At 37.0% G+C, this 26,085-nt stretch overlaps 1 protein-coding gene across 1 annotated transcript in view; it reads left to right on the plus strand.

Moving 5' to 3' along the window:
- Cbl (E3 ubiquitin-protein ligase CBL) overlaps positions 1–26,085 on the plus strand; it is a 455,909-nt gene that overhangs the window by 172,924 nt on the left and 256,900 nt on the right. Inside the window, exons 7-8 of the mRNA XM_090382106.1 lie at positions 11,099–11,173; positions 17,670–17,800. Of these exons, the coding sequence (XP_090238232.1) occupies positions 11,099–11,173; positions 17,670–17,800 (206 nt within the window). The remainder of the gene's footprint in view (positions 1–11,098; positions 11,174–17,669; positions 17,801–26,085) is intronic.

Genomic DNA, 26,085 nt, shown 5'->3' on the forward strand with positions numbered 1-26,085 from the left:
AAGCCTATGATAGATACAAGTTGATATGCAACCAAGTTACAAAGGAGGTTAGGCAGGCGAAGGCAGATTACGAGAAATCCTTGGCAAGGGATGCAAAGAAAAACAGCAAAGAGTTCTTTACTTATGTAAACTCTAGAAGGAAGGGGATGAATCAGATTGGTCCACTTGATATTGATGGGTCAACTGTTGATGATCCTGCTCAGGTAGCTAACAAACTAAATGAATATTTTGCATCGACATTCACACATGAGGAGTTATTCAGCAAGGGGAATGCCAGAGGTGTATTCAACTCTAACAGTAAGCTACAGAATCTTGAAATAACTGGGAGTAAAGTGGAGAAGAAACTGTTGAAGATAAACACAAGAAAGGCACCCGGGGTGGATGGGATCTATCCAGTTATATTAAAGGAGGCAGCAAAGGAAGTAAGCAAACCCTTAGCCATAATTACGAGAGCTTCCTTGGACTCAGGGGAGGTACCCATAGACTGGAAATGTGCAAATGTGACCCCAATTCACAAAGGAGGATCAAAGGCTGACACAAGTAATTATAGACCTGTGAGCTTAACTTCTGTTCCAGGAAAATTAATGGAGGCACTGGTTAAAGAAGCACTGCAGGATCATTTAGACAAGACTTCAGTTATAGCTCAGACACAGCATGGTTTTGTTAAGGGGAAGTCTTGCCTGACCAACTTGATTGGATACTATGATGCAGTCACAAAAGAACTGGATGCAGGGAATAACTTTGATATTATATACTTGGATCTTAGAAAGGCTTTTGATACTGTTGCACATGGAAGATTGCTACACAAATTGGAGCAGTGTGACATTGGAGGCAAATTGCTGCTATGGATAAAGGGGTGGTTGAGGGGGAGGAGACAGAGTGTAATCAATGGACACTGCTCATCGTGGACTAATGTTATTAGTGGAGTCCCTCAGGGCTCAGTGTTGGGTCCATTATTGTTTTCTGTATTTATAAATGATATTGATGATGGTATATCAAGCTTAATGTCCAAGTTTGCAGACGATACAAAGGTTGGCAGGGTTGTCAAGGACACTACTGACACTATGCTGCTGCAACAGGATCTGGAAAGGTTGAGCAGATGGGCTGAGAGGTGGCAAATGAAGTTTAACATTGACAAATGTAAAGTACTACACATGGGAAACAGCAACCCCAGAGCAACGTATCAACTCTGTGGTACTACACTGACAGTGGTAGAGAATGAAAGGGACTTGGGGGTGGTTGTGCAGGCAGATATGAAGTTCTCTGAGCAGTGCAGATGGGCTGCAAGAGTAGCTCATGGAGTATTGTCAATGATATACAGGAATTTTTCCAGCAGGGATAAGGAGGTGATTATTCCATTGTATAAGGCAATGGTCAGGCCACACCTAGAGTACTGTATACAGGTCTGGAGGCCTCATTTCAAGAAGGATGTAGAGCTGCTGGAACGAGTACAGAGAAGGGCAACAAGATTAGTAAATGGAACACAGGGGTGCTCTTACGAAGAAAGGCTTAAGTTTTGCAAATTACAGTGTCTGGAGACTAGGCACCAGCGAGGTGATCTGATAGAGGTGTATAAAGCCTTGAATGGTTTAAGCATGCTCAATGCTGATGGGATTCTTCCTCTAGCTCAGAAAAATCACCTGAGAGGGCATAAATTCAAATTGAGGAAAGACAGATGTAGGATAGACGTGCGGAAATTTGCCTTTAGCCAGCGGGTGGTTGGTTGGTGGAACAGACTTCCATCCCTTGTGGTGGAGGTTGATAGCCTAAATAAGTTTAAGGCTCAGCTGGACAGGTATTTTGAACGAACAGAGGGGTGAAGTGGAAGTGGTTTTTTTTTTTTTTTTTTGGCTGATGCTGCATAAGCTTGCTTTCTTGCATCAAATGCCTCTGCTAATGCTAAAGCCACAGGCTTCTGCTACACTAGCCAAAAATATATAAATAAATAAATGAAAATAAATTTAAAAATAAAAATAAAAAATTAATACACTGGTGCTCAAAGAAGGTGCATCACCCAGGAATTTCACATTTCTAACCTTTTTTGCAATGGTATATTACATTAATGTTAGTCATAAACAAATACAGTCGATTCCGGTTAACTGGGACACATCGGGACTAGTGCATTTTGGCCCGATTAAGTGGCTGCCCCAATTATCCGAATTTTTACGTAAATAGTTAAAAATATAATGTACCCCCCCCCCCTTTTACAATTGGTTCAGTGTACAATCAAATCACGTTACGATGGAGTCACCATAGTAAAGTACCGTTCACTATAAGATGTGTAGTAAGCGGCAGTCATTGTGATCACGTTTGTGAATTGAATTTTAATTCTATTAAACAGTGATTCTAATTAGCAAAAATAGGAGGAATATTATACATAGGCTATAAAAGCAAAGATATATTAAGCACAAATTTACCCTTTATTACCTTACTAATTAAAAGATACCGTAAAATTGGAAGAATATACATGATAATCGGAATAAATTATATGTACATACCTAACTAACTAGTTGACATTTCTGTTCACTGACATTTGTGGATGGGGGTTAAAATTTAAAACAGTAACAAGATAAGCAATCAATAACAAGGAATACGACACACACAAATTGCAAGTAACACGATATGCACAAGTCAGAGCGGAGTAACGAGTTACAAAGCTTTAAAAAGGAATGAAGAGAAGATCTGAAAATTAATTTTTTTATATGACTGAAGATTACATGGAAGTGTAAACACATTTTACCATAATAACCCACAGAATTCCAGCTGTCGGTATTATCGCAAATCAGTAAGATTGAGTTTACTATCCATTTATGATAGATTGCACTAACAGAAAAGCCCAGTAAACAGGTGACTGCTAATTGTTTTTATTGTTTTATGGTTGTGACCTCCAGATAATCGTAGGGTGATCTGCGGTCTCCTGCCCCAATTAAACGGGATTTTGTCCCAATTAAGCGAAGTAAACCCTGGCCATTTTCTCGATTGGGTTTTGTTTTTTAAGATTTGCCCCAAATAAACGGCTGCCCCGATTAACCGGTGGCCCAAATAACCGGAATCCACTGTAGGTGGGAAATTTTTTTTTTTTTTTGGCTGGTGCAGCATAAGCCTCAGGCTTCCTTGCACCATATGGCTAATAATAATAATAATAATAATAGTATAAACAAAAGACATTTATTAATAGTTAAGGCAAAGCTAAGTAATATTTTACGGATGCTCTCAAAATATTCCAAAATGAGCATTTGCAACCTTTATACAACAGTTTTGGTAAACGACAATTATGGCTGAAATGTTATTAGATGCCCTCAATTTGTTTCAGTTTATCATTTTAAATGGAAAACAAAATGAAAAGTTCACCAGGTGAAAACTAATACAGTAGACTCTCGATTTTCCAGGTTAGATGGTAAAAAACAAATCCTGGATAATCAATTTCCCCTTTAATCCAAAAATACAAAAGTTCCAGACATACGTAAGAGATATGTTCGAGGACTTCTTACTTCGTTGAGTTTTACGTAACTCGTGAATGACTAATAACATACTGCTACTATATTATTATTGACAAATCTGAATTCTGTGCGATACTTGTTAATGTTTGGCCATTTTGGTACATCCTTATTATAATGATTCCTTTGAGATTTAACAGATGCACCGTTTTCAAACTTTTGAATAATTTCAAGTTTTTGTTTAACTGAAAACACAACTCTTTTGCATTTACCTATAGTTTTTGCGATTTCTAAACAAAAAAAAAAAATTACTATAAAAAAATTCCGCCATCCCTGACATAAATAACGAAACAAAATTTGTCCTTTTGCACTGCAACGGAACACAACAGTTGATGCGACACACTAAAACAAACTAAACATTTGATCTCTTTTTTTTTTTTCTTTTTTTTTTTTCTTTTTTTTTTTTTTGAGTGGCGAGTGTGAAGACAGCGAGCATTGCAAGATAATAGGTACACTAATCTCCCAATGACGACTTAATTCTGCTTGTCGTTTATTTATGACTTGCAAAATATCTGTTTATACTTATTCTAGCTATTACTTGAATTTTTTGATTTCTGATTGATTTTTTTTAATTTGGAGTTTAGATTGGCTGTTTCTAATAACCAATGATAATCGGCGTTTACTCTATTTCACAAAACAAAAATTAACTTGCAGAATATCAAACAAAAGTGACTAATTAGGAGAATATATTAGTTACTTAGAGACTCAGTTAATAATCCAAAATAAGATGTTTATTCAATTATTTCCAGTGATTTGAAACAACTAATACCCTACAAAATCAGAATTAAGGCCTAAATAAAATATAAAAATTCACTACAGAAAATGACAAAAACGAAAATATACCATCTATGTAAAACAGAGGTTCCCAATCTGTGGGTTCCCAACTCCATTAGGGGTTGTGGAAGAAGTTCGAGGGGTCACAAGGAAGTAAGAAATAAGACCTAAACATAATACTTTTATCATATTGCTTGACATTATAGTTATTACTAAAATGTCAATAATGTAATTGGCAACACCCCTTTGAGACCCCCATTGTAGCTCCTACAATGTCACTCCTTATGATTTTTGTTGTGTTCATTGCCATTTATGGGCTCCCTCAAAGTGCAGGTCCTAGGCACATACCTAGTTTGCCTAGGCCTAAGATAGACCCTGCACTCACGCAGAAAGTCTGTTCATTTTCCCCCTTCTGCATTGAATAAAGAAGTTTGCTTCTTCTTTTAAGTGTATGCCAGATTGAAAATCTGAACATAGTTTTTCAATCCAAAATACCTCATATCCATGAACTAAGTTTATTATTTCAAGATATTTTGAAGAATGATATTTATTTTACCAACAGTTTTCAAATCTTTCACTTCCATTTTGGAAATTGATTACCAAAGCAGACTAAACCAGAAGGATGATTTTGACTTAGTCATAGGCATTTTTACTGTGAAGATTGTGCAGAGTCTAAAACAAGAAGAAAAGATTCTGTTCTTTTGCCCAGTGAGGAAGTATTTTATGATGCATGCGATTGCCTGGTGCACAAGTGCCCATTGAAAAGTGATTTTATAAATGCTGAAGCATATATTTCATCAATTGGCAGGGCATCATTTATGAAAATATTTTTTGTGGACAAACTTCTTGGTATCGATAAAGAAATAGATAAAGCAGTGGGTGCTTTACAGCATTACTTCGTTTCAGTAAGAAAAACATACTGGATACTATTATGAAAGAAGAAGATATTTTAGTTCTACTTGTTTGTGGAATTGACAAGTAGTAGTAGCAGTGGCATGTGATGCAAGAAAGCAAATGTATGAGCTTATGCAGCATCAGCCAAAAAAAAAAAAAAAAAAAAAAAAAAATCACACCATTCCCTCCAAATGCCTGTCCAGTTCCTCTTTAAATTTATTCAAGCTATCAACTTCCACAACGACAGATGGAAGTTTGTTCCAGCAATTAACCACCCGCTGGCTAAAGGCAAATTTCCGCACATCTATTCTACATCTGTCTTTTCTTAATTTGAATTTATGCCCCCTTAGGTTCATAATCTGAACAAGTGGAAGGATCCCATTAGAATTCAGCGTGCTCAATCCATTCAAGGCCTTATATACCTCAATCAGATCACCGCGCAGATGCCTAGTCTCCAGCCACTTCAATTTGTACACAAGGAAACTTGGAATATAGCAAATTATCCCTAGCATGCTTGGCATTTCAACAATTTCTCATAGCAATACTGAATATGAGAGAATATTCAGCTTGGTTAGAAACACAAAAGCTGAGTTCAGATCTCTTTCTGGTGAAGCTTTGGAAATGCTCCTGACAGTCAATTCTAGACAGCATGTGTATTGTTATGAACAAAACTTTGCTCAGCATTTCTGAAGAGGGCAAAAATATCTACAACAGTATTTTGTTGAAGGAATCAAAATCAACTGATGTTGATAGAATATCTAAACAGAAATCCACAGACAAAAAATTTAGGTAAGCTAATGTTTAAAAACATGCTTTACTGGTAAACAATTATTTAGCTATATTTTAATATAAAATGTATATATGCTAGTGAAATTTAATTTCTAGTGCAGTGTAAACTTTAAAAACTTCCTACTTTTTCCAAAAATCTCCTCTTTTTTGGTCAGCATTCCTACTTTTTACAAAAACCTCCTATGTTTCATGTTTTTTTGCAGAAAACCTTTACATTTACTCCTGCTTACAAATGCCTGATCTCCAGCTCTTTCTCCCTCACCCACTTAATACCATTAAAATTTTGCCAATATTCATTTTACTGTCCCCTCTGAGTGCCTTATAAACTTCAGTCAGATCTCATGTGAAAGTATACAATGTGAATGTTAAAAAGTTTATCATTCCATTCTGGATTTGCTTTGGACCACTACTGGTCCTCAGTCTGTCATCACTAGAAGAGGTGATGATAAGTAAATATAGACTGATGAGTATGACCTACACGATGGGCAGGATCATGTAATAGGTGATTAAGGATACAATAAAGGATGACTTCAATGGATCACAAAGGGACCTTAAAGGGAACCTGATTGAGGTTTATAAGGCTCTGAGAGGTGGTTAGTAAAATGAATGACAGTGAAATTTTAGCTGTTATAAAGAATTCTGGAATTTGGGGCTATAAATTCAAATTATAGGGGAAGGGCTTAGACTAGACTAGATTGTAGGAAGTTTTCCTTTAATCAGCAAGTTGTGATTACTGGAACAAGTTGTCTCTGCAGATAGTTGAGGCTAACAGTAGATAACTGTGAAATTGACCATGGAATAAATTCAAAGGTCAATTTGACAGTTACCTACCTGAGGAGGGAAACACATCATTTGTCTATTTTCTTCTTATCTACATCTTACTTTTTTCTCCTTTTTTTTTTTTTTTTGGTCAGTGCAGCAAGAGCCTGTGGCTTGCCTTGTCCTATATGGCTGATACTAATACTAAGCACAGAGAAGATCCGTAAGAAGCAAAAAGAAGAGCTTGTGATGCCCCATTGAGGATTTATCAAACAATTGCTTGTATAGGAAATATTGTGCCCAACTATGGAGGCCACTTCTAAAAAAGATTCTTGCTGTATTTCTTTTTTTTTTTTGTATGAGTGGTCAACATTCATAATAAGGTAATGTTGGCCTCTCTTAATGTCCGAAAATTGGCAGTGCACCTGGTGAGATCAGCAGGAGGGCACTCAGTTATTACTTAGTGATAACTGAGAGGAAGAGGAATTTTTGATGCTAAAAGTGAATAAGGTACCCAACTTTGATAAAATCTATCCAATTATATTAAAAGAAGCAGCAAAAGAGTAAAGCAAACCATAAATATGTGACAAAATAATTCAAGCTGCTGATCTGAGTATTCCAAAAACATCAACGCGTCTCCCAACACATACAAAATCATGGTAGAATGAAGAATGTGTATAGGCTAAAAAAGAGCGCAACATAACCTGGAATACTTTTCGAAGATATCCAACTATAGAGAACCCCATATTGTTCAAGAAGGCACTGGCAAGAGCCAGATATATTAGGTGAGCCAGTAGGAAAGCATCTTGGATAAAATTTGCATCTACCTTAACAAGTTCTACACCATCTAAAACTGTCTGTGATAAAATTAACAAAATGAATGGCAGATACCAGTTTACTCCAACTCCAGTCCTAAACTGGAATGGACAGGTCATTTCAGAGCCATCAGAAATAACCAATGCACTGGGCAAAATCTTTGCCAAAATATCAGCAACCACCTCATATACTCCCAGTTTTCAAATATACAAGACACAAATAGAAAGACATAAACTGAATTTTTTCACAAGAAAAGATGAGGAGTACAACCTACTTTTAACATTCCATAAGTTGAAACATATCACAAGCAAAGCAAAGTGTTGTAAAACCAGACCAAATTCACTATATGATGTTAAAGCAACTCGATGACCAATCCCAAATGGCACTATTAGAACTGTATAACAGAATCTTTCTAGAAAACCCATTTCCAGACAGTTGGAAACATGCAATAATTCTTGCTTTCCCAAAACCGGGGAAAGATCTCTCTGACCAACACAACAACTACCATCCAGTAGCTCTAACAAGTTGCCTAGGAAAAGTTATGGAGAAAATTATCAATGCTCATTTAACATGTGAACAGAAATAACCTTCTCAATCCAGCACAGCATGGTTTCAGGAAAAATCGCTCAACACTAGATTTACTTATCAAATTAGAAAACAGTGTGTGGAACGCCTTTATCCAGAAAGAACACCATATAATGATATGTTTCAATATAGAAAAAGCTTACGCTACGGCATGGTGTTGTGGAATTATTCAAAACTTATATCACTTTGGATTACGTGGACATCTTCCTAAATATATTCAGAATTTCTTAAGACACAGGACTTTTCAAGTTAGTAGTAGTAGTAGTAGTAGTGGCATGTGATGCAAGAAAGCATGTGTATGAGTTTATGCAGCATCAGCCAAAAAAAAAAAATACACTATTCCCTCCAAATGCCTGTCCAGTTCCTCGTTAAATTTATTCAACCTATCAACTTCCACAACGACAGACAAAGCAAACCTAACATTCTGAAACCTAACAGTTTCTGTTAGGTTTCAGAATGCTCTTTCAAAAGTGTTCACCCAAGAAGAGGGCATGCCGCAGGGGTCCGTGCTTAGCACTGCCCTCTTTGCTTTCAAAATAAACTCCATAACTGAACATATACCAAAACCTGTTGTTACTGCTTTATATATATTGACGATTTCAGTATTTCCTATCACTCTCAGAATATGCAAAATATAGAAAGGCAATTGCAAGAAACAATAAATAAAATAAGCAAATGGGCACAAACAAATGGCTTCCGGTTTTCCACACAAAAAACTGCACATATATACTTCTGAAGGAAACTAAACCTACACCCTGATCCTGAACTTAAACTGGATGGATATATGATCCCAGTAGAACCAAGCATAAGATTCTTAGGGCTTCTCTTGGATAAGAAACTAACATTCCTTGAACATATTAAGCAACTCAGACATTCTTGCATCAAGGAGTTAAACCTACTCAAAGTTCTTTCTGCAACAACTTGGGGTGCAGATCGACATACACTACTTAAACTGTATTGAGCAATGGCATGTTCCAAGCTGGATTATGGAGCACCTGTTTACGACTCTGCAAAACCAGGTGCACTGAGATGGTTAGATCCCATAGACCACAGTGCACTCCGTATAGAACTTGGAGCTTTTCGCACTTCACTGGTACAAATCCTTTATGCAGAAGTCCATGAACCTTCACTACAACTCAGATGACAGGACAGAACTTATTATTACACTATGCCATCACGATAAAATCCATTACCGATCGTCCAAATAGAGTTTCTGTTTTCATCTTACTGTGAAAACTTATACCAAGCCCACCCACGAACGAACCAACCTGCCAACATCCATCAAAAATATTTAATGTTCAGTCGAGAGCTTAATTATGACAGCATAGCTACTACAACTGCACAGATCATTCCACTGTGGATTATAATTCAACCCATATATGACCTGTATTTTCAATCCTAGGGAAAAACAACTCTCCCGAGAACAAACTGTCAACAGCTACATGCAGCATGCAAAGAACAATATGAACATCACACTTCCATATGGGGGCATAGATACAAATTGAGGAAAACAGTTGTAGAATAGACGTGCGGAAATTTGCCTTTAGCCAGCGGGTGGGTAGTTGATTGCTGGAACAGGCTTCCATCTGTTGTTGTGGAAGTTGATAGCTTAAATGAATTTAAGGCCAAACTATACAAACATTTGGAGTGACCAGATGGGTGAAATGGGAAGGTTTTTTTTTTTTTTTTTTATTTTCCCCCGCTGATTCTATATAAGCTTGCTTTCTTGCATCATATGCCTCAACTAATGCTAATGCAAATATACACAGGTGGATCAAAAACAGAGACTTGTGTAGGAGCTCTGTGATTCACTTTGAAGACTGTACTCTCATCCAACAACTCCCAAAAGAATGCAGTGTATTTACTGCCAAATTACAAGCCATTTTGATGGCCTTAAACAAAATTAAACATAAACAGATAGCAAATAGCATAATTTTCACTGACTCTTAGCTTTGTCATTGCCTTGCAGAATGCCAATACCAAAACACACCCAGTTTTACAACAGGTCCAGTATTCATTATCAAAGCTGTTACAAAGAAATTGCAGCATCAGATTCTGCTGGATCCCAGGCCACACAAGAATAACTGGAAATGAAAGAGCAGACAAAGTGGCAAGAGAAGCTGCTGACTCTGACTATGCATTTTGCTCAATACCATATGCCAATTACAAGTTCTTAATCCGCCAAAGCAGTTCAAAACAATGGCAACAACACTGGCAAGACCAAACTGACAACAAACTTTGTGTAATTAAACAAACACTCGACCTACTACTAGCTGCCAATCCAACAGACACTAAGAAGTGATCCTTGCCTGATTGCGAATCGGGCATACACATATGACTCATTCTTGGCTACTCAGAGGTGAAAACCCTCCTCTATGCCAAATCTGTCAAGTTCTGCTCACAGTACAACACTTCATGGTGAACTGTCCAAAATTTAACAGAGAACGTATCAGAGCTTTTCAAACAATAATGAATGCACAAAACAACCTAACGCTTAAAACAATTTTAGATAACCAGCCAGATATTAACAATGTTTTCTTTTTCCTTAAGATAATCGGATAATACCAAAACATATAAAAATTAATAGTATAACTTTTACGAAAAAAACTACATAATTATAAAGCAAAATCTTGGCTTTCTTCTAAACAACATTAAGGAAAATGAAAAATGTTGAAATATGAAACTCTAACCTAGACTAGGTGCATTATAGCCTAAGCTGTTCTTGCGCCAATAGCTCTCCAGGGAAAATAATGCAATCAGTAGTTAAAGAAAATGTGGCTACCATCATTGAACATGCACATATTCTGTGACAAATAGAAATTACCATTGTTAGTGCAACTGTCTATAAAATAACAATACAATGTAGTTAGATGCATTTGTCACTGCAGTGGTTAATACTGAAATAAAGTACATATAATGTAATTGATTCCCATAATAATAGGCATATTTTAAGAAATTTTTATTATGTATATTTATATTTTTAGGATCCCAATACTTGGACATCTTGTTTGCAAGCATTAGCTCTTTCACCAAGATCAGATACCACAGATGGAAGTCGAGTAAGTTTGTATTATATGTCAATTTACAAATATGTAAAAATTTATTTATGTGTTTTTGTATTTTTCATTTAATGTAATTCATCAGAACGTAATATGGCCTGAAAACACACACACAGTCATTGTATACTAGATGTGCTTTCATACACATCAGCTACTTTATGTATTGTTTATTAATTAAAATACAAAAGAAAATTAGGATAAGAGATTAAATTTCAGAACATGTTAAATAGCTCATATGTATATACACTGAACTGTGACTTTGCATTAGTAGCACCTACCTAATATCTTGTGAAGGCAGGTTTTGCTCCTAATCCAGCCCATACATAACTTGGCATAGACTATGACGTTGCAGCATATCATGTGGTAGTACTACCTACATGTTGCAAATGGTGTCCAGTATTGACTGTTCATTATCAGGTTGGATGGGAGTAGCATCAAATGACCTTTTTCATTAAGTCTCAAAAATGCTCTATTGGGTTAACATTAAACGAGTTGGGTGGCACGGGCAGACAGAGAATTCATTGTCATATTCCTGAAACCATTTATTAACTTTTTGGGCCTTGTGGCATGGTACATCTCGTTGTTAAATGCCGGAGTCTGAATACACTCATTACGAAAAGGTGTACTTGGTTAGTAATGATAGAAAGGTAAGTGTTCCTATCAAACTGTTTATTAACAGTGATTAGAGGACCCAAGGGCGCCATGAACAAGCCCCAAAGCATAATACCACTGCCGCCAGCCTGCTGAACACCAACTAGGTGTTCAGCAAGCTGAAGCTGCTTCCAGGTGTCGTGGCCTCATATTCTTTATCGAAATTTAGACATGTCCACAAATATGTTAGAGAAGGAAATGGGATTTATCAGACCAGGCAATACATACCTACACGTTGGTGGTCCAGTATTGGTGCTAGTGTGCCCATGCACGGCATAGTCTCTTAAGTCTCACAGTGAGAATGTGTATTTGTGATTACATTAGTGTGTATAGGCCATGTCAGTCGGCCATCAACTACCGTAGGCTACAGAAGCTGTCGCACAGACCATCTAGATATCGGTGTTGCTATTCCCCACATTGTACTGAGTAATTACTCAGTACAAAGTGATACAATTAAGTAATTGTACAGTTAAGTCAGTACAATTAAGTAAACACTTAGGTTGTGTTAGGGTAGCTAAGAATAGGAACAGGTGCAAGTATACTTGCGTGTACTCCAATGCTAGGAATTTGGTAAATAAATTTGAATTTGAGGTGTTGGTCAAAACATCAAAGGCAGATATTGTTGGGATATCAGAGACGTGGTGTCACACATATAAGGAATGTAGAACTGGAATTTGGGGAGTACAATGTGTACAGGAAGGGAGGAGGGGTTATGCTATTAGTTAAAAAACACATAAAATCCAAGGAAGTGCAGGCAGTTGACATCACTGGACAGTGTTGGGTCAGTTTGGTGTGACATAAGCACTGGGAGATCAAAATTGAGAGTAGGAGTGTGTTATAGGCCTAATGACTCTGAATATAATAAAAAACTGTACAGGGAAATAGAGTGGGCCATTAAATCACAGAATCTTATAATGGGATATTTTAATTTCCCAGATATTAACTGGAATTTGTGGGTTGGTCACTCACACACTAGCAAGGCTTTTGTGGATTTATTGGATCTAGCAAGGATTTATTGGATGATTGTTTTCTACATCAGCACGTTCAGGAGGCAACTACAGGGAGTAATACTCTTGATCTGATTTATCAGTAGTGATTCTTCATGCATTAAGAATTTGCAGATAAAGCAACCACTAGGTGGCAGTGATCACAGTGTGCTGAAGTGGGATTTACTCAAAGAGGTAACTACCATCAGGGGTAAAGGGAAGGGTTTTTGTTTCGGAAAGGCGACTACGATGGTCTGAGACAGTATTTAAATTCTATACAGTGGGACCAACTGATGATGTTACCAACAGCAAATTCAATATGGGAAGCATTCAAAGAATTAATCTTGGAAGCTACTAGGCTTTTCATACCAACAAAGAAATATTGTCAAGATTTAGGCCTAAACGGATGTCAGATGAACTAATTAGACACTTGACGGAAGAAAAATGCATAGGATACATATAAATTAACATGTGACACAGAAGCCTATGATAGATATAAGCTGATCTGTAACCAAGTCACAAAGGAGATTAGGCAGGCAAAGGCAGATTATGAGAAATCCTTGGCAAAGGATGCAAAGAAAAACAGAAAAGAGTTCGTTTCTTATGTAAACTCTAGAAGGGAAGGGTTGAATCAGATTGGTCCACAGTATATTGATGGTTCAGCAGTTGAGGATCCTTCTCAGGTGGCTAACAAACTAAATGAGTATTTTGCATCTACATTCACACATGAGGAGTTATTCAGAAAGGGGAATGCCAGAGGTGAAGTAAATCTGGCAGTGAGCTAGATGATTTTGTAATAACTGAGAGGAAAGTAGAGGAGAAATTGTTGAGGATAAATATAAAAGGCACCCGGGGTGGATGGGATCTATCTAGTTATATTAAAGGAGGCAGCAAAGGAAGTAAGCAAACCCCCTAGCCATAATTATGAGAGCTTCTTTGGACTCAGGGGAGGTACCCATAGACAACCACCCCCAGGTCCCTTTCATACCACTGTCAGTGTAGTACCACAGAGTTGATACGTTGCTCTGGGGTTGCTGTTTCCCATATGTAGTACTTTACATTTGTCAATGTTAAACTTCATTTGCCACCTCTCAGCCCATCTGCTCAACCTTTCCAGATCCTGTTGCAGTAGCATAGTGTCAGTAGTGTCCTTGACAACCCTGCCAACCTTCGTATCGTCTGCAGACTTGGACATTAAGCTTGATATACCATCATCAATATCATTTATAAATACAGAAAACAATAATGGACCCAGAACTGAACCCCGAGGGACTCCACTAATAACATTAGTCCACGATGAGCAGTGTCCATTGATTACCACTCTCTGTCTTCTGCCACTCAACCATCCCTTTATCCATAGCAGCAATTTGCCTCCAGTGTCACACTGCCCCAATTTGTGCAGCAGTCTTCCATGTGCAACAGTATCAAAAGCCTTTCTAAGATCCAAATATATAATATCAAAGTTATTCCCTGCATCCAGTTCTTTTGTGACTACATCATAGTATCCAATCAAATTGGTCAGGCAAGACTTCCCCTTAACAAAACCATGCTTTGTCTGAGCTATAACTGAAGTCTTGTCTAAATCTTGCAGTGCTTCTTTAACCAGTGCCTCCATTAATTTTCCAGGAACAGAAGTTAAACTAACAGTTTGCCTCCAATGTCACACTGCTCCAATTTGTGCAGCAGTCTTCCATGTGCAACAGTATCAAAAGCCTTTCTAAGATCCAAATATATAATATCAAAGTTATTCCCTGCATCCAGTTCTTTTGTGACTGTTCTTTTGTAACAGGTCTATAATTACTTGTCGCCCTTTGAGGCAACCCCAGAGCAACTTATCAACTCTGTGGTACTACACTGATAGTGGTAGAGAATGAAAGGGACCTGGGGGTAATTGTGCAGGCAGATATGAAGTTCTCTGAGCAGTGCAGACGGGCTGCAAGAGTAGCTCATTGTGTCTTGTCAATGATATACAGGAATTTTTCTGGCAGGGATAAGGTGATTATTCCCTTGTACAGTGGTACCTTGGATTACGAGTAACTTGGTATGCGAGTGTTTTGCAAGACGAGCAAACATTTTTAATAAATTTTAACTTGATAAACAAGCGGGGTCTTGCAATAAGAGTACAGTCAGTCCTCGTATAACAAGTGTTTACACTACACGAATTCGATCATACACGATTTATAAATATGGGAACGATATCTTATATAACAAGAACTGAATTCGCTTATGCAAGTTTCGCCTTTGTGTTTACAAGAAATGGCAGTCGAACGTAGAATCACCCACACCGAACGCAACCAGATAGGAATGAAGAGAAGATTTTGAAAATGTATTTATGGTTTTTTATATCAGTGAAGGGGAAACACATTTCACCATAATAACGTAAAAACCAACAATTTCAGCTAGTATAATCGCAAATGCAATTTAGATCGAGTTTACTACCAGTTTATAACAGATTCCACTGGCGGGAGTGCAACTGGAAATTGTTTTTATTGTTTTATGGTAGTAACCCCTAGAAATGTGCTTTAGTAAAATGTGAGGTGTTAATAGTGCACCTCTGCCTTTACGGTGTTGTTTATTCAGTTGCTGCACGTGCGCAGCTTTGTTTATGTGTACCAAGCGGGCCTCCTCATTTTGTAATAGTGCGAGCGATGAATCTGATTTCCGTGAAATCCTCAAAAGGAGGCAAAAGCAAGTGTCATTGGAAAGATTCCTTGTTAAAGTTGCACAAAAAGAAAAAGTCAACAGATAGCAGTGATTCCGTTAGAGAAAGGGAAAGTCATCCTACCCAATAATTAATAAATTTGATTGCTTTATGTATATTAAATTTAAATATTAAAAATATAAAAAAGGTATGTATTTTGTATTAATCATTTTTACAGTATATGAATATTTTTGAGTTTTGGAACAAATCATCTGGGTTTCCATTATTTCTTATGGGGAAATTCGCTTTGATATATGAGTGCTTTGAATTACGAGCACGTTTCCGGAACGAATTATGCTCGCAAACCAAGGTACCACTGTATAAGGCAATGGAATTGCCTTATACAAGGGAATAATTGCCTCAATGTCAGGCCACACCTTGAGTACTGTATACAGGTCTAGAGGCCTCATTTCAAGAAGGATGTAGAGCTGCTGGAACGAGTACAGAGAAGGGCAACAAGATTAGTGAATGGAACAAAGGTTTGCTCTTATGAAGAAAGGCTTAAGTTTTGCAAATTACAGTGTCTGGAGACTAGGCACCAGCGAAGTGATCTGATAGGGGTGTATAAAGCCTTGAATGGTTTGAGCATGCTCAATGCCGATGGTATATATATATATAATAAAAGAATAATAGTATTAAGAAGCTAAGTAATCATGGATGGTGGAGTGTAACAGTACATAAAGAAAGATAATGTTGATTATGGATCAGGGACACTGCATTAGGAAACCGTACCCTACAGTCATAATGTGTATATGTATATATAAATATATCTTATGTAGAAAATGCAAGGTGCCTCTGTAGCCAGGTGGACAGGAGCAGCAGTGCGTACCACACGCTTCTCGATTAGACCGGGGTTCGAGCCCGTGACCCACCAAATACGGGGGATGTGGAAAGGTCAGGGAATGACCACCGCATATTCCCGGAGCAATATGGCCTTATTTGCTAATGTTCCTAAAAACGAAATAACAACAAAATAGAAAGTGTGAAGAAGAAGATTTTTGTTCAAACCTATTGAATCTACGGTATACACCAGAAGTGAACTCGACTAAATGGATAAGGAATGTGGCAATATATGGTATGAAAAAGAAAGCGACAGATAATTGGCAAGAAAATAAAAATAAGAAATGAAAAGGCGACCAAAATAAGATTACATTGCCGTGTTTTTCACAATTTCAGTGATGAAGACACTGAAAATTTGAAAAACACTGCAATGGTTGCCTTTTCATTTCTTTTTTCATTTCTTGCCAACTATCTGTCTTTCTTTTTCACATCATATATCACCACATTCCTTATCCATTTAGTCGAGTTCACTTCTGGTGTATACCGTAGATTCATTAGGTTTAAACAAAAATCTTCTTCACACTTTCTACGTACGATATATTTAAATATATATATATATATATTTTTTAAAAATAATATTTGGTTATTGTTCATTATGAATCTGTTAAAAATGATCAAATGGCAAATCAGGTTTGTTCTTAAGATTTCTCAGTCTGGTTTGATTGAGAAAAGCTGTTTGAAAATGGTGGATGGTTTTGATGCCATGGTCCTGTACATTCTATACTCTCTATATAAGGATTTGGCATAAAAGACATATGCCTGTAGTACTACACCCTCCTTATTCATCTTACCTTGCCCCCACATGATTTCTTCTTCTTTGCTAAACTCAAAATTAAGCTGAAAGGAGATGTTTGATGACATCTCAGTCAAAAGGAGCCTTGATGTTTGATGACATCTCAGTCATCAAGTGAAATGCGATATTGGAATAGCAGACATAAAGATTTAGTGATGCTTCTAGAAGTGGCAGGAACTTTGGGACGTATAAATTGGGAGAACTTTGGAGTCAGCTGCTTTTAAAAATATTTATGGCACCTTTTTATGAATAACAGTGTTTATTTGAACACCAGGCAATCGTATTACTATTTGCCAAATGACACAAGAAAACCTTAGGGTTTTAATGTAAAATTTAAATAATAATAAAGTTGATTTCTTAATTTCTCATCTATCCACGGACGTAATTTATAACTTGTTGGCTAAAAGAACTCCCTTGTTTAGTAGTGATTTACAAATTGAAGTAAGTTGATGGGAGATATGTTATATGATATAAAAAAATTAGATCTTTCAGTATGTTTTCTTTTTTATACCACTGTTTTTGCAGTCTAACAGTCGCTCTCCTATGGTGTCCCCCCGTGCCTCTCCACAAGCCAACAGGAGACCCCCTTCCAGTGTTCCTCCACTTGTTCCCCCTCGCCGTGCTTCACCTGGACAGTCCCCAGGAACCTCACCACGGTTAGTGCTGAAGTTTCATTTTATTGTAAATCTGGATCATTTTTGTCATTAAATTTCATTCTTGATGTTTTGCTGACCCTCACTTTCACTGGAGATTATTCATAAAATTTCAAGAATTTTTAATAAAGTATTGTTGCAACCAAAAAATTACCAATTAGTAATTGTGCAGTGTGGTTGTCAAAAATTTATTGACATTCCCAAAAGCTTATTTGGGAAATCTTTTCTCAATATTTTATCAGTAATATATAAAAATTTTTTGTTTAACCATATATAACTGAAATGTGATAGCACTTTTCTTTCCCCTTTTATTGTTTACACTTGATTTGTATTGTTTTGTTGTTTATGATCTTCTTAATTATTGTGACTGAAGACAATTTTTATATTGATGTTACACTGATTTAAATTTAATTTATTTCACTTTATTTTTAAAATAAATACAGTAGAATCTCCGTTAGCCGGAATTCAAGCAACCGGCACTCTCAAGCAACTGGCAAAAAATCTTCGAAATAGTAGGTAGTTGAAAAATTAAAATGATACATATTAATTTCTAGATAAAATGATTCAAACTTGGTGTGCCGCTTTGCGCTGTGAGTACGTGCACGTGCATCCCTCATCACATGTTTATCTCTTACTCCCGACAATTCACTGTGTAAATATACCGGCTGATTTATTGTTATTCAAATTCTGTATTCTCTTTCAACCCCTAGTATGCCGAAACAGGTAGCAAGTAAGCGTAAATGTGTAGTGCTTACCCTGAAGCAGAAGATGGAAATATGCAAGAGGCTTGAGAAAGGTGAAAGTCGTGCAGTGCTCATGGAAGAATTTAATGTTGGCTCGTCAACGATCTATGACATTAAGGCCCAGTCTCAGAAAATAAAGGAGTTTTTATACCAAGTTGGAGAGTGACAAGAGTGTAGAGAAGCGTCATACTCTTCGTACACCGAGAATGGAAGTGCTTGACTAGGCCCTGCATGAGCGGTTTTTGCTAAAAAGATCCGAGGGTGGTTGCATTTCTGGACCCATGTTGCAAGAAAAAGGGAAAGAATTTCATGAGAAAATAAAAATTCAAGCGGCTGGCTTACTCGGTTCAAGGTTCATCACGGCATCTGTAAGGTGGATTTGTCAGGGGAAAAATCAGCTGATTTTTCAGGCTGCAGCTTCATTTCGTGAGGTATTTAGTGATGTAAAAAAATGACTTGACCCCAGAACAGATGAGACTGGATTAATGTGGAAGTGGCTGCCTAATTCTACTTTGTCTTGGTGGTAATGAGAAGGTAGCTCTTGGGTTTAAGCAAAATAAAGAGTGTGTAACTGTACTCGTTTGTGCAAATGCATCAGGAAATCATAAGGTAAAGCTGTGTGTGGTCGGCAAATTTGCTAAACCAAGGTGCTTTAAAGGCGTAAGTAACCTTCCCGTACATTATCATGCACAGAGTAACAGTTGGATGGATGCAGGAATCTTTACCAAGTGGTTTCATTATTTGTTTGTCCCTAGTGTTTGTCTATGTTTGTCTTAATTTTCTAAGTGTTGGGCTTAGTGTAATACTCAAGTATATTTTTAATACTAACTCTCAAGCAACCAGAAACTGCAGTTATCCAGCATCTACCAATCCCCATGGGTGCCGGTTAACTGGGAGTCTACTGTATATTGTTCAAATGTAGCACAGTGTTTTTTAAAAACACTGTGATTTTTGGAGATTGTCAGCTTTAGTTATGATTGCTGTGTGGCTCTACCACTATGTTTGTGCTACTAAATGGGGGGGGGAGTTATTTCAATGTATTTACTGTTGTTTAAATTTAATTGCTCTCCACAACAGTATACCAGGTCACTCTTTTTGGGAGGTTTGGTTTAAAATCCTATACTATGGGAGAATTCTTGAAGATTACTCTGATTGGCTTGTCTCAAGTGGAGGGATAGTGTTTTCAGGTGATGAGTTCTAAATTTTCCTGTGAACACACTTGAACAGAAATCATACATGATAAAAAAAGATTTAAGATAACATATATAAAATCATTTATTGCCATCCAATACAGTAAGTGCGATATCCCAGTACAACCAAGCTAGAAGGGTTTACATAAATTAAGTGATAATAATAACATATAAAATATTAAATGACTTTCACAAAGGAATAAAATAAAATAAAAATGTAACAAACTCAAAAAATAAATCTTGAATAATTGATTAAAAAATAATCAATAAACATGAAGCATTTAAAATCATAACATGCAACTTGCATTCACTTTTTTTTTTTTTTTTAAATAAATTTGAATGCCAAATCTTTATTAGCATATATGCACAAAATACAACTAACAGAATTTAAAAACCAGCTGTCTAACATTTGTAAATTCCTAAAATCCATTATGAAAGAGAAAAATTTTCATTTTGTTGTATCCAAAGTATAGTAATAAGAACCGGCGCCTCCGTAGCCAGGTGGGAAGGAGCAGCAGTGCGTAGTACATGCTTCTTGATTAGACCGGGGTTCGGGCCCTTCACAACCAAATACAGAGGATGCGGAAAGGTCAGGGAATGACCACTACATATCCTGGAGCAATATGGCCTTAGTTGCTAATGCTCCTAAAAACCAAACAAACAAACAAGTAATAAGAACCCACCCATTTTCTTGCTCGGAAACCCCACCATTTCAGAACTTTGTTTAAAAGCTTCTTAGATAAATAAAAAGCTTTTGTACTTGCATAAGAGTTGTTTACAGAATGTATTCATACGGTTTGTAATAAAGAGGAATGTAGTAATTAAAAACGCTTGGCAAATTGTTTGGTATATTATAAAAACCAGGAATTTAGTGTTGCCTGGAAATCTTTGTTAACACTCTAAATTAATTAATCTAGCAGCCAACATAGGATCACGAGTTTGTAAATTGCAGTGGCAGCTGGATCGCCTCTGGAACGGGTAAGGGAATTGAAGTGTCAGTGATAGCTTTGAGAGTTCTGAGGTGGAAAGTTCAATCTTTTCAGCTCATCTTATAATTCACATAAGAAGCAATTGAACATGTGGGTAGCAGTAACCCAAGAGTAACAAATCATGTGTGGAACTATACACAGCATAGTGTAGACTGAAAAAGATTGGGGTAATTGTGCAGTCAGATATGAAGTTTCCTGAACCGTGCACACAGTCTGCAAGAGTAGCTCATGGTGTGTTGTCAATGATATACAGGCAATTTTTCCAGCAGGGATAAGGAGGTGATTATCCCCCTGTATAAGGCAATGGTCAGGCCACACCTTGAGTACTGTATACAGGTATGGAAGCCTCATTTTAGGAAGGATATAGAGCTGCTGGAATGAGTACAGAGAAGGGCAACAAGATTGGTGAGGGGAACAAAGAGCTGCTGTTACGAAGAAATACTTCGTAACAGCAGCTCTTACGGTAAGTTCTGCAAATTTCAGCATCTGGAGACAAGGCACCTGCGAGGTGATCTGATTAAGGTGTATAAGGCCTTGAATGGTTTGAGCAAGCTCCGTGCTGATAGGATTCTTCCTCTTGCTCAGATTAATTGCCTTAGGCAACATAAATTCAAATTGAGTAAAGACAGTTGTAGAGTAGATGTGAGGAAATTTTCCTTTAGCTAATGGATGGTTGATTGCTGGAAAAAAACTTCCATCTGTGGAATGGTGAAATGGGAATGTGTTTTTTTTTCGGCTGATGCTGTATTAGCTTGCTTTGTTGCATCATATATTTCTGCTAATGATAATTTGCAACAGAATTTTTGTCAGATGTTTAAGCAATGGTAAACAGATTGAAATGGGATGGAAGTCCCATATTGGTTGGTTTGCAGCACTTTTTGATAGGCAGTATAAAATCACATGGCAAATACAATTTACAATTTGTTAAACAAATATAGGACCATCTTGAAGAAATGCTGTGAGTTACGCTAGAGTGTGTGCGTGCGTGTTCAGTTCTGCCCCAGCACAATAGGAGGAATTATATGCTGAAAGCCTTGTGGATTAACTCAAGACTTGAAGGACTCTGCAACGTTTTTGGGGGGGGAGGATGCTTTTTATTAGCTTGGCCCATATTTGTAGCTAGAAGGAATCTATTTTGTAGAGACGGAATGTATTTAAACAATGTGGTTCAAGGGTTTTTGCCGGTATTATTGAGGATACCTTAATGGTTCAGGGAAACATCTGGTTTGGCAGGACAAGAGTAATATAGATATAGGTTTATCTGATAATACTGGTCAAAGTAATGCTTGCACAAACCAGAGAGGTCTTGTTTGTTACTGCAACAGATCATATTAACAAGATGTTCTGAGGGCAGAAGTGTTTCAAATGAGCAGGTAGTTAATGACAGGGAAGCAAGCGTAATTAACTTCTAGGGGTGTGTCAGGATAGTTAACTATACAAGAACACCAAGGCTTAATTGTTTATACAGTAATGTCATAAGTGTCGTCAATAAAATTAGTGAACTGCTGGTTCAGACAAGTAATGCTGAAATAATAGGGCTTACGGAAACGTGCCACCTGGAAATAAGGGAAGACGAGTTTGAGTACGGTATGTACACAGGGATGGACTAAGGTATTATCACGCCCTGGGCAGGAAGATTAGTTTGGTTGCCACTTTGCTCATCCTAGAAATCTGCATAAAGGTGGTGACCCCGAACTAGATTCATATTAATTGCCACTGAGTCCTTTCAAAAGGGCTGTTCGATGTCTGAAATAAGACATCGAATTTTGTTGGCAATATATATGGATACAAGTGAAGCCAGAATGGAAGCACGTTCTGAACTGTAGAAGAATCTTTCAATCGATACTTTCATTTTAATATTTTATATGGATATATAAATCGAAACATCAAAATGAAAATGTCAAAACGAATAAAGGAAAAAAATACCGATCGAAGTTTCAATATTTTCCAACATCAAACAGCCCTACCATTTGGAATGCATTTGGTATTTTATGACAGAAGATTCTGTTACACAAGCTAGTGAAAAACAAGAACACTCATTTATTAACCACTTTACAGCTTTGCACTCTACAACAATATTTTTTTTTTCAAAATTGTACAAATCCTCTATCATACAACAATCGATGGGTTACAATTACGCTGACTACACTAATCCAAAATTTTAACGTTAGTGTCTGCAACCTATTATTATAAAAATTATTACAATTATTAAAATTATTTAAAACAATAGTGAAGGAAACTAATTTTTAAAATATTTTTTTCTTGACCTGAAATCAGCAAAAATTTTTATACTTTTGCTAATGTCAATTTTTTGAACAACGTCATTTTCTTTCAATAATAAAGCTAATGAATTTAATCTTTCATTTCCCCTAATCGATCGAAGATAAAATATTATGTCTTAATAAGTTTTAATTTGCTAAAACTCCTTTCACAGGCAGCTCCTGTAATCAGAATAGTTAGCAATATTCTCAGTGCTACCCATAGATTCAGTAGAGTATTCTGAAGGTTATTTAATGTCAAGTACTTCAGGGTAACTTAAATAGTGTGGAATTAAATTACTGATTGATTTGATTTTATCAAATAATTCTATACTGTTAATATCTGAACAACTTCCGTCTGTGAGAATCAATTATAAATTCATGCAACGTTTCTTTAGTTCAATTGAGTTTGGCATTTTCTTTAATTCAAATAAAAAGTTCCAGGTCTGATGAAAGAGATTTGTTTTCTCAAACTGCTCTTTCATAGAAGATATTACTGTGTCCAAAATAGTGTTGAATACATTTATTTCAAAATTCTTTAGTCGCCAATAACATGGTCAGTAGTTTCGTAGTTGAACAACCTCTTTTTACGGACCACTCTTTTGTCTGTAAAAACAAGTTCTATTCCCAAAAGTTCTGATAACTCTTTTGCTTCAACTAAAGCATTTTTAGATCCATTTGATCGATATTCAGTTATATATACAGTGCTAGATTTTAATAAATTAACAATAGAATTTAAATCCACGGTACTTGATTGCATAGATTTACTTACTATATTTATATGGTGCAGTACATCATACCAAGTAATCAGCATTACCAAAAATGAGAAGCCACGCAGTTGTTGTGCAAGTGTTACAGCTTCATGTTTGACAGTACTATCGGATGCACTTTCACTAAGTGTTAAGTGCATCATGAATTTCAATAATTTGATACCTTAAGGGCTTTCAAATACGACTTTCCCAACATGTTTCACAAAATTGTTTAACTGTGAAATTTGGCACTGTATCTGTTAAAATTTTCCATCTTGCCACAGATGCAGAAAATAAAGAATAGATGTCCCGGAGAGCTAAGTCGCCGATAGCTTAGCTACTGGTAGGGCCTCCCAAGCCAGACAGGTCAAAGGGTAAGGGCTGGACTAAGAGAGAAATATCCTGGTCCTCCAAGTTGGAGGTTGCTGCAATGGGCTAGCTCCTCGTTCAGTGAGCTAACACTCTCGGTGAATCAAACTTTCAGAAATTAAAGTCCCTTGCTGAAAAGCAGACACTAAATTTTAACACAGCCCACCACCAGATGTACAACTGTCCCTTTACCATAACTGAACTATGGCTTGCTCTTAACGGCTCAAAACCTAGTGCTGCTGGATCTGACGAAATTCACTATTTCATGTTAAAAGAGCTGAACGAAAAGTCGCTTCATCTCTTACTCCAGCCATATAACCAGGTTTTTACACAAAATACTTTCCCTGATACCTGGCGACACTCGTATGTCATAGCATTATTAAAACCTGGCATGGACTCAGTGAACCCACGTCACTATCGCCCTATTGCCCTCACCAGCTGTATGGGCAAAATAATGGAAAAAATGGTAAACTCATGTCTTACCTGGGTGCTGAGCAAATACAACCTTATCAATTCATCGCAGTGTGGATTTCATACAGGTAGATCAACTTTAGACCTTTTGATACAAATGGAAAACCAGATTCGCAATGCCTTCTTAAGGAAGGAACATTTGGCTACAGTTTATTTAAACATTGAGACAGCTTGGCAATACGGAATTCTCTGTGTTCTATATACAATAGACTTCATGGGTAATATGCCACGGTTTATACAGAACTTTGTGAAGTGGCAATCCTTTCAGGTCTACATTCACTCCACCCTCTTCCGAAATTTCATCCAAGAAGAAGGTGTTCCCCAGGGCTCAGTTTTAAGTACCACTTTATTCATTATAAAAATCAACTCAATTACTAAAGTCATTCCAGCCACTGTATTTACTACTTTATATGCAGATGATTTTAGTATATCTTTTTTTACTCCCAGAACATGAGAATGATTGAGAGCTAACTTCAAGGTGCTCTTAATAAGATTACTTCATGCGTGGGCTGCAGATAACAGTTTTCGCATATCACCTGAAAAAACTGTTGCAGTTCATTTCTGTAGAAGATGTAATCTCCACCCTAATCCAATTCTAAAGCTGGGGAACCACGATATACCTATTGTGCCTACCATCCGATTGCTTGGATTAACTTTAGATAAAAAATTGACCTTTCTTGACCATATTTAACAACATAAAACCACCTATTTCAAGAAATTAAACACTTTGAGAGTATTATCAGCTACATCATGGGGTGCTGACCGTCATGCACTCCTTCATTTATATCATGCTATCATAAGATCAAGGTTAGATTATGGATCAGAAGTTTACAACTCTGATAGACCTAGCATTTTGAGGTCTTTGGACCCTATTCACCACAGTGGCCTACACATTGCTCTTTGAGCCTACCGCACATATCCTGTGCAGAATCTGTATGCTGAAGTTCACAATCTTCCCCCCACTCTCTCTCTCTCTCTCTCTCTCTCTCTATACGAAGACAAATTTTACTGCTAAATTATGCTGTCAAAATAAAACTCCAACCCTTGCATCTATCGTGGAAACATCTATTTACACCAGATTGGGAGAACTTGTGTGCCATTTATCCATCAATAAAATGACCTGCTGGCATACGTCTTTGCTCACTACTTGATAATTGGCAGCTTGACCTTTCAAAAATAGCTGCCACTAGTTTCACTGTCCTCCATGGGCTTTTTGTCCTGCTACCTGTGATCTGCCCCTTCACAAATGGGAAACAACTGCTCTTTCTCCACAGAATGTAAATCAGCTTCATAAATCTCTATTTGAGAAATACGAATCTGATACCCGGATATACACAGATGGCTCCAAAACTGACCATCATGTCGGTGCTGCTGTTGTTCTTCCATCATCTATAATCTCTAGTCAGTTACCTTTTGAATGCAGTACCTTTGCTGCTGAACTACATGTCATACAAATGACCTTAGAAACTATAAAATTGTGCCAGTTTACCAATAATATTTTTTTACCAACTCTCTCAGT

Source organism: Mastigoproctus giganteus, chromosome 9 (genome assembly GCF_048544385.1).
Source record: "Mastigoproctus giganteus isolate SK-2022 chromosome 9, ASM4854438v1, whole genome shotgun sequence".
NCBI classification, from domain to species: domain Eukaryota; kingdom Metazoa; phylum Arthropoda; class Arachnida; order Uropygi; family Thelyphonidae; genus Mastigoproctus; species Mastigoproctus giganteus.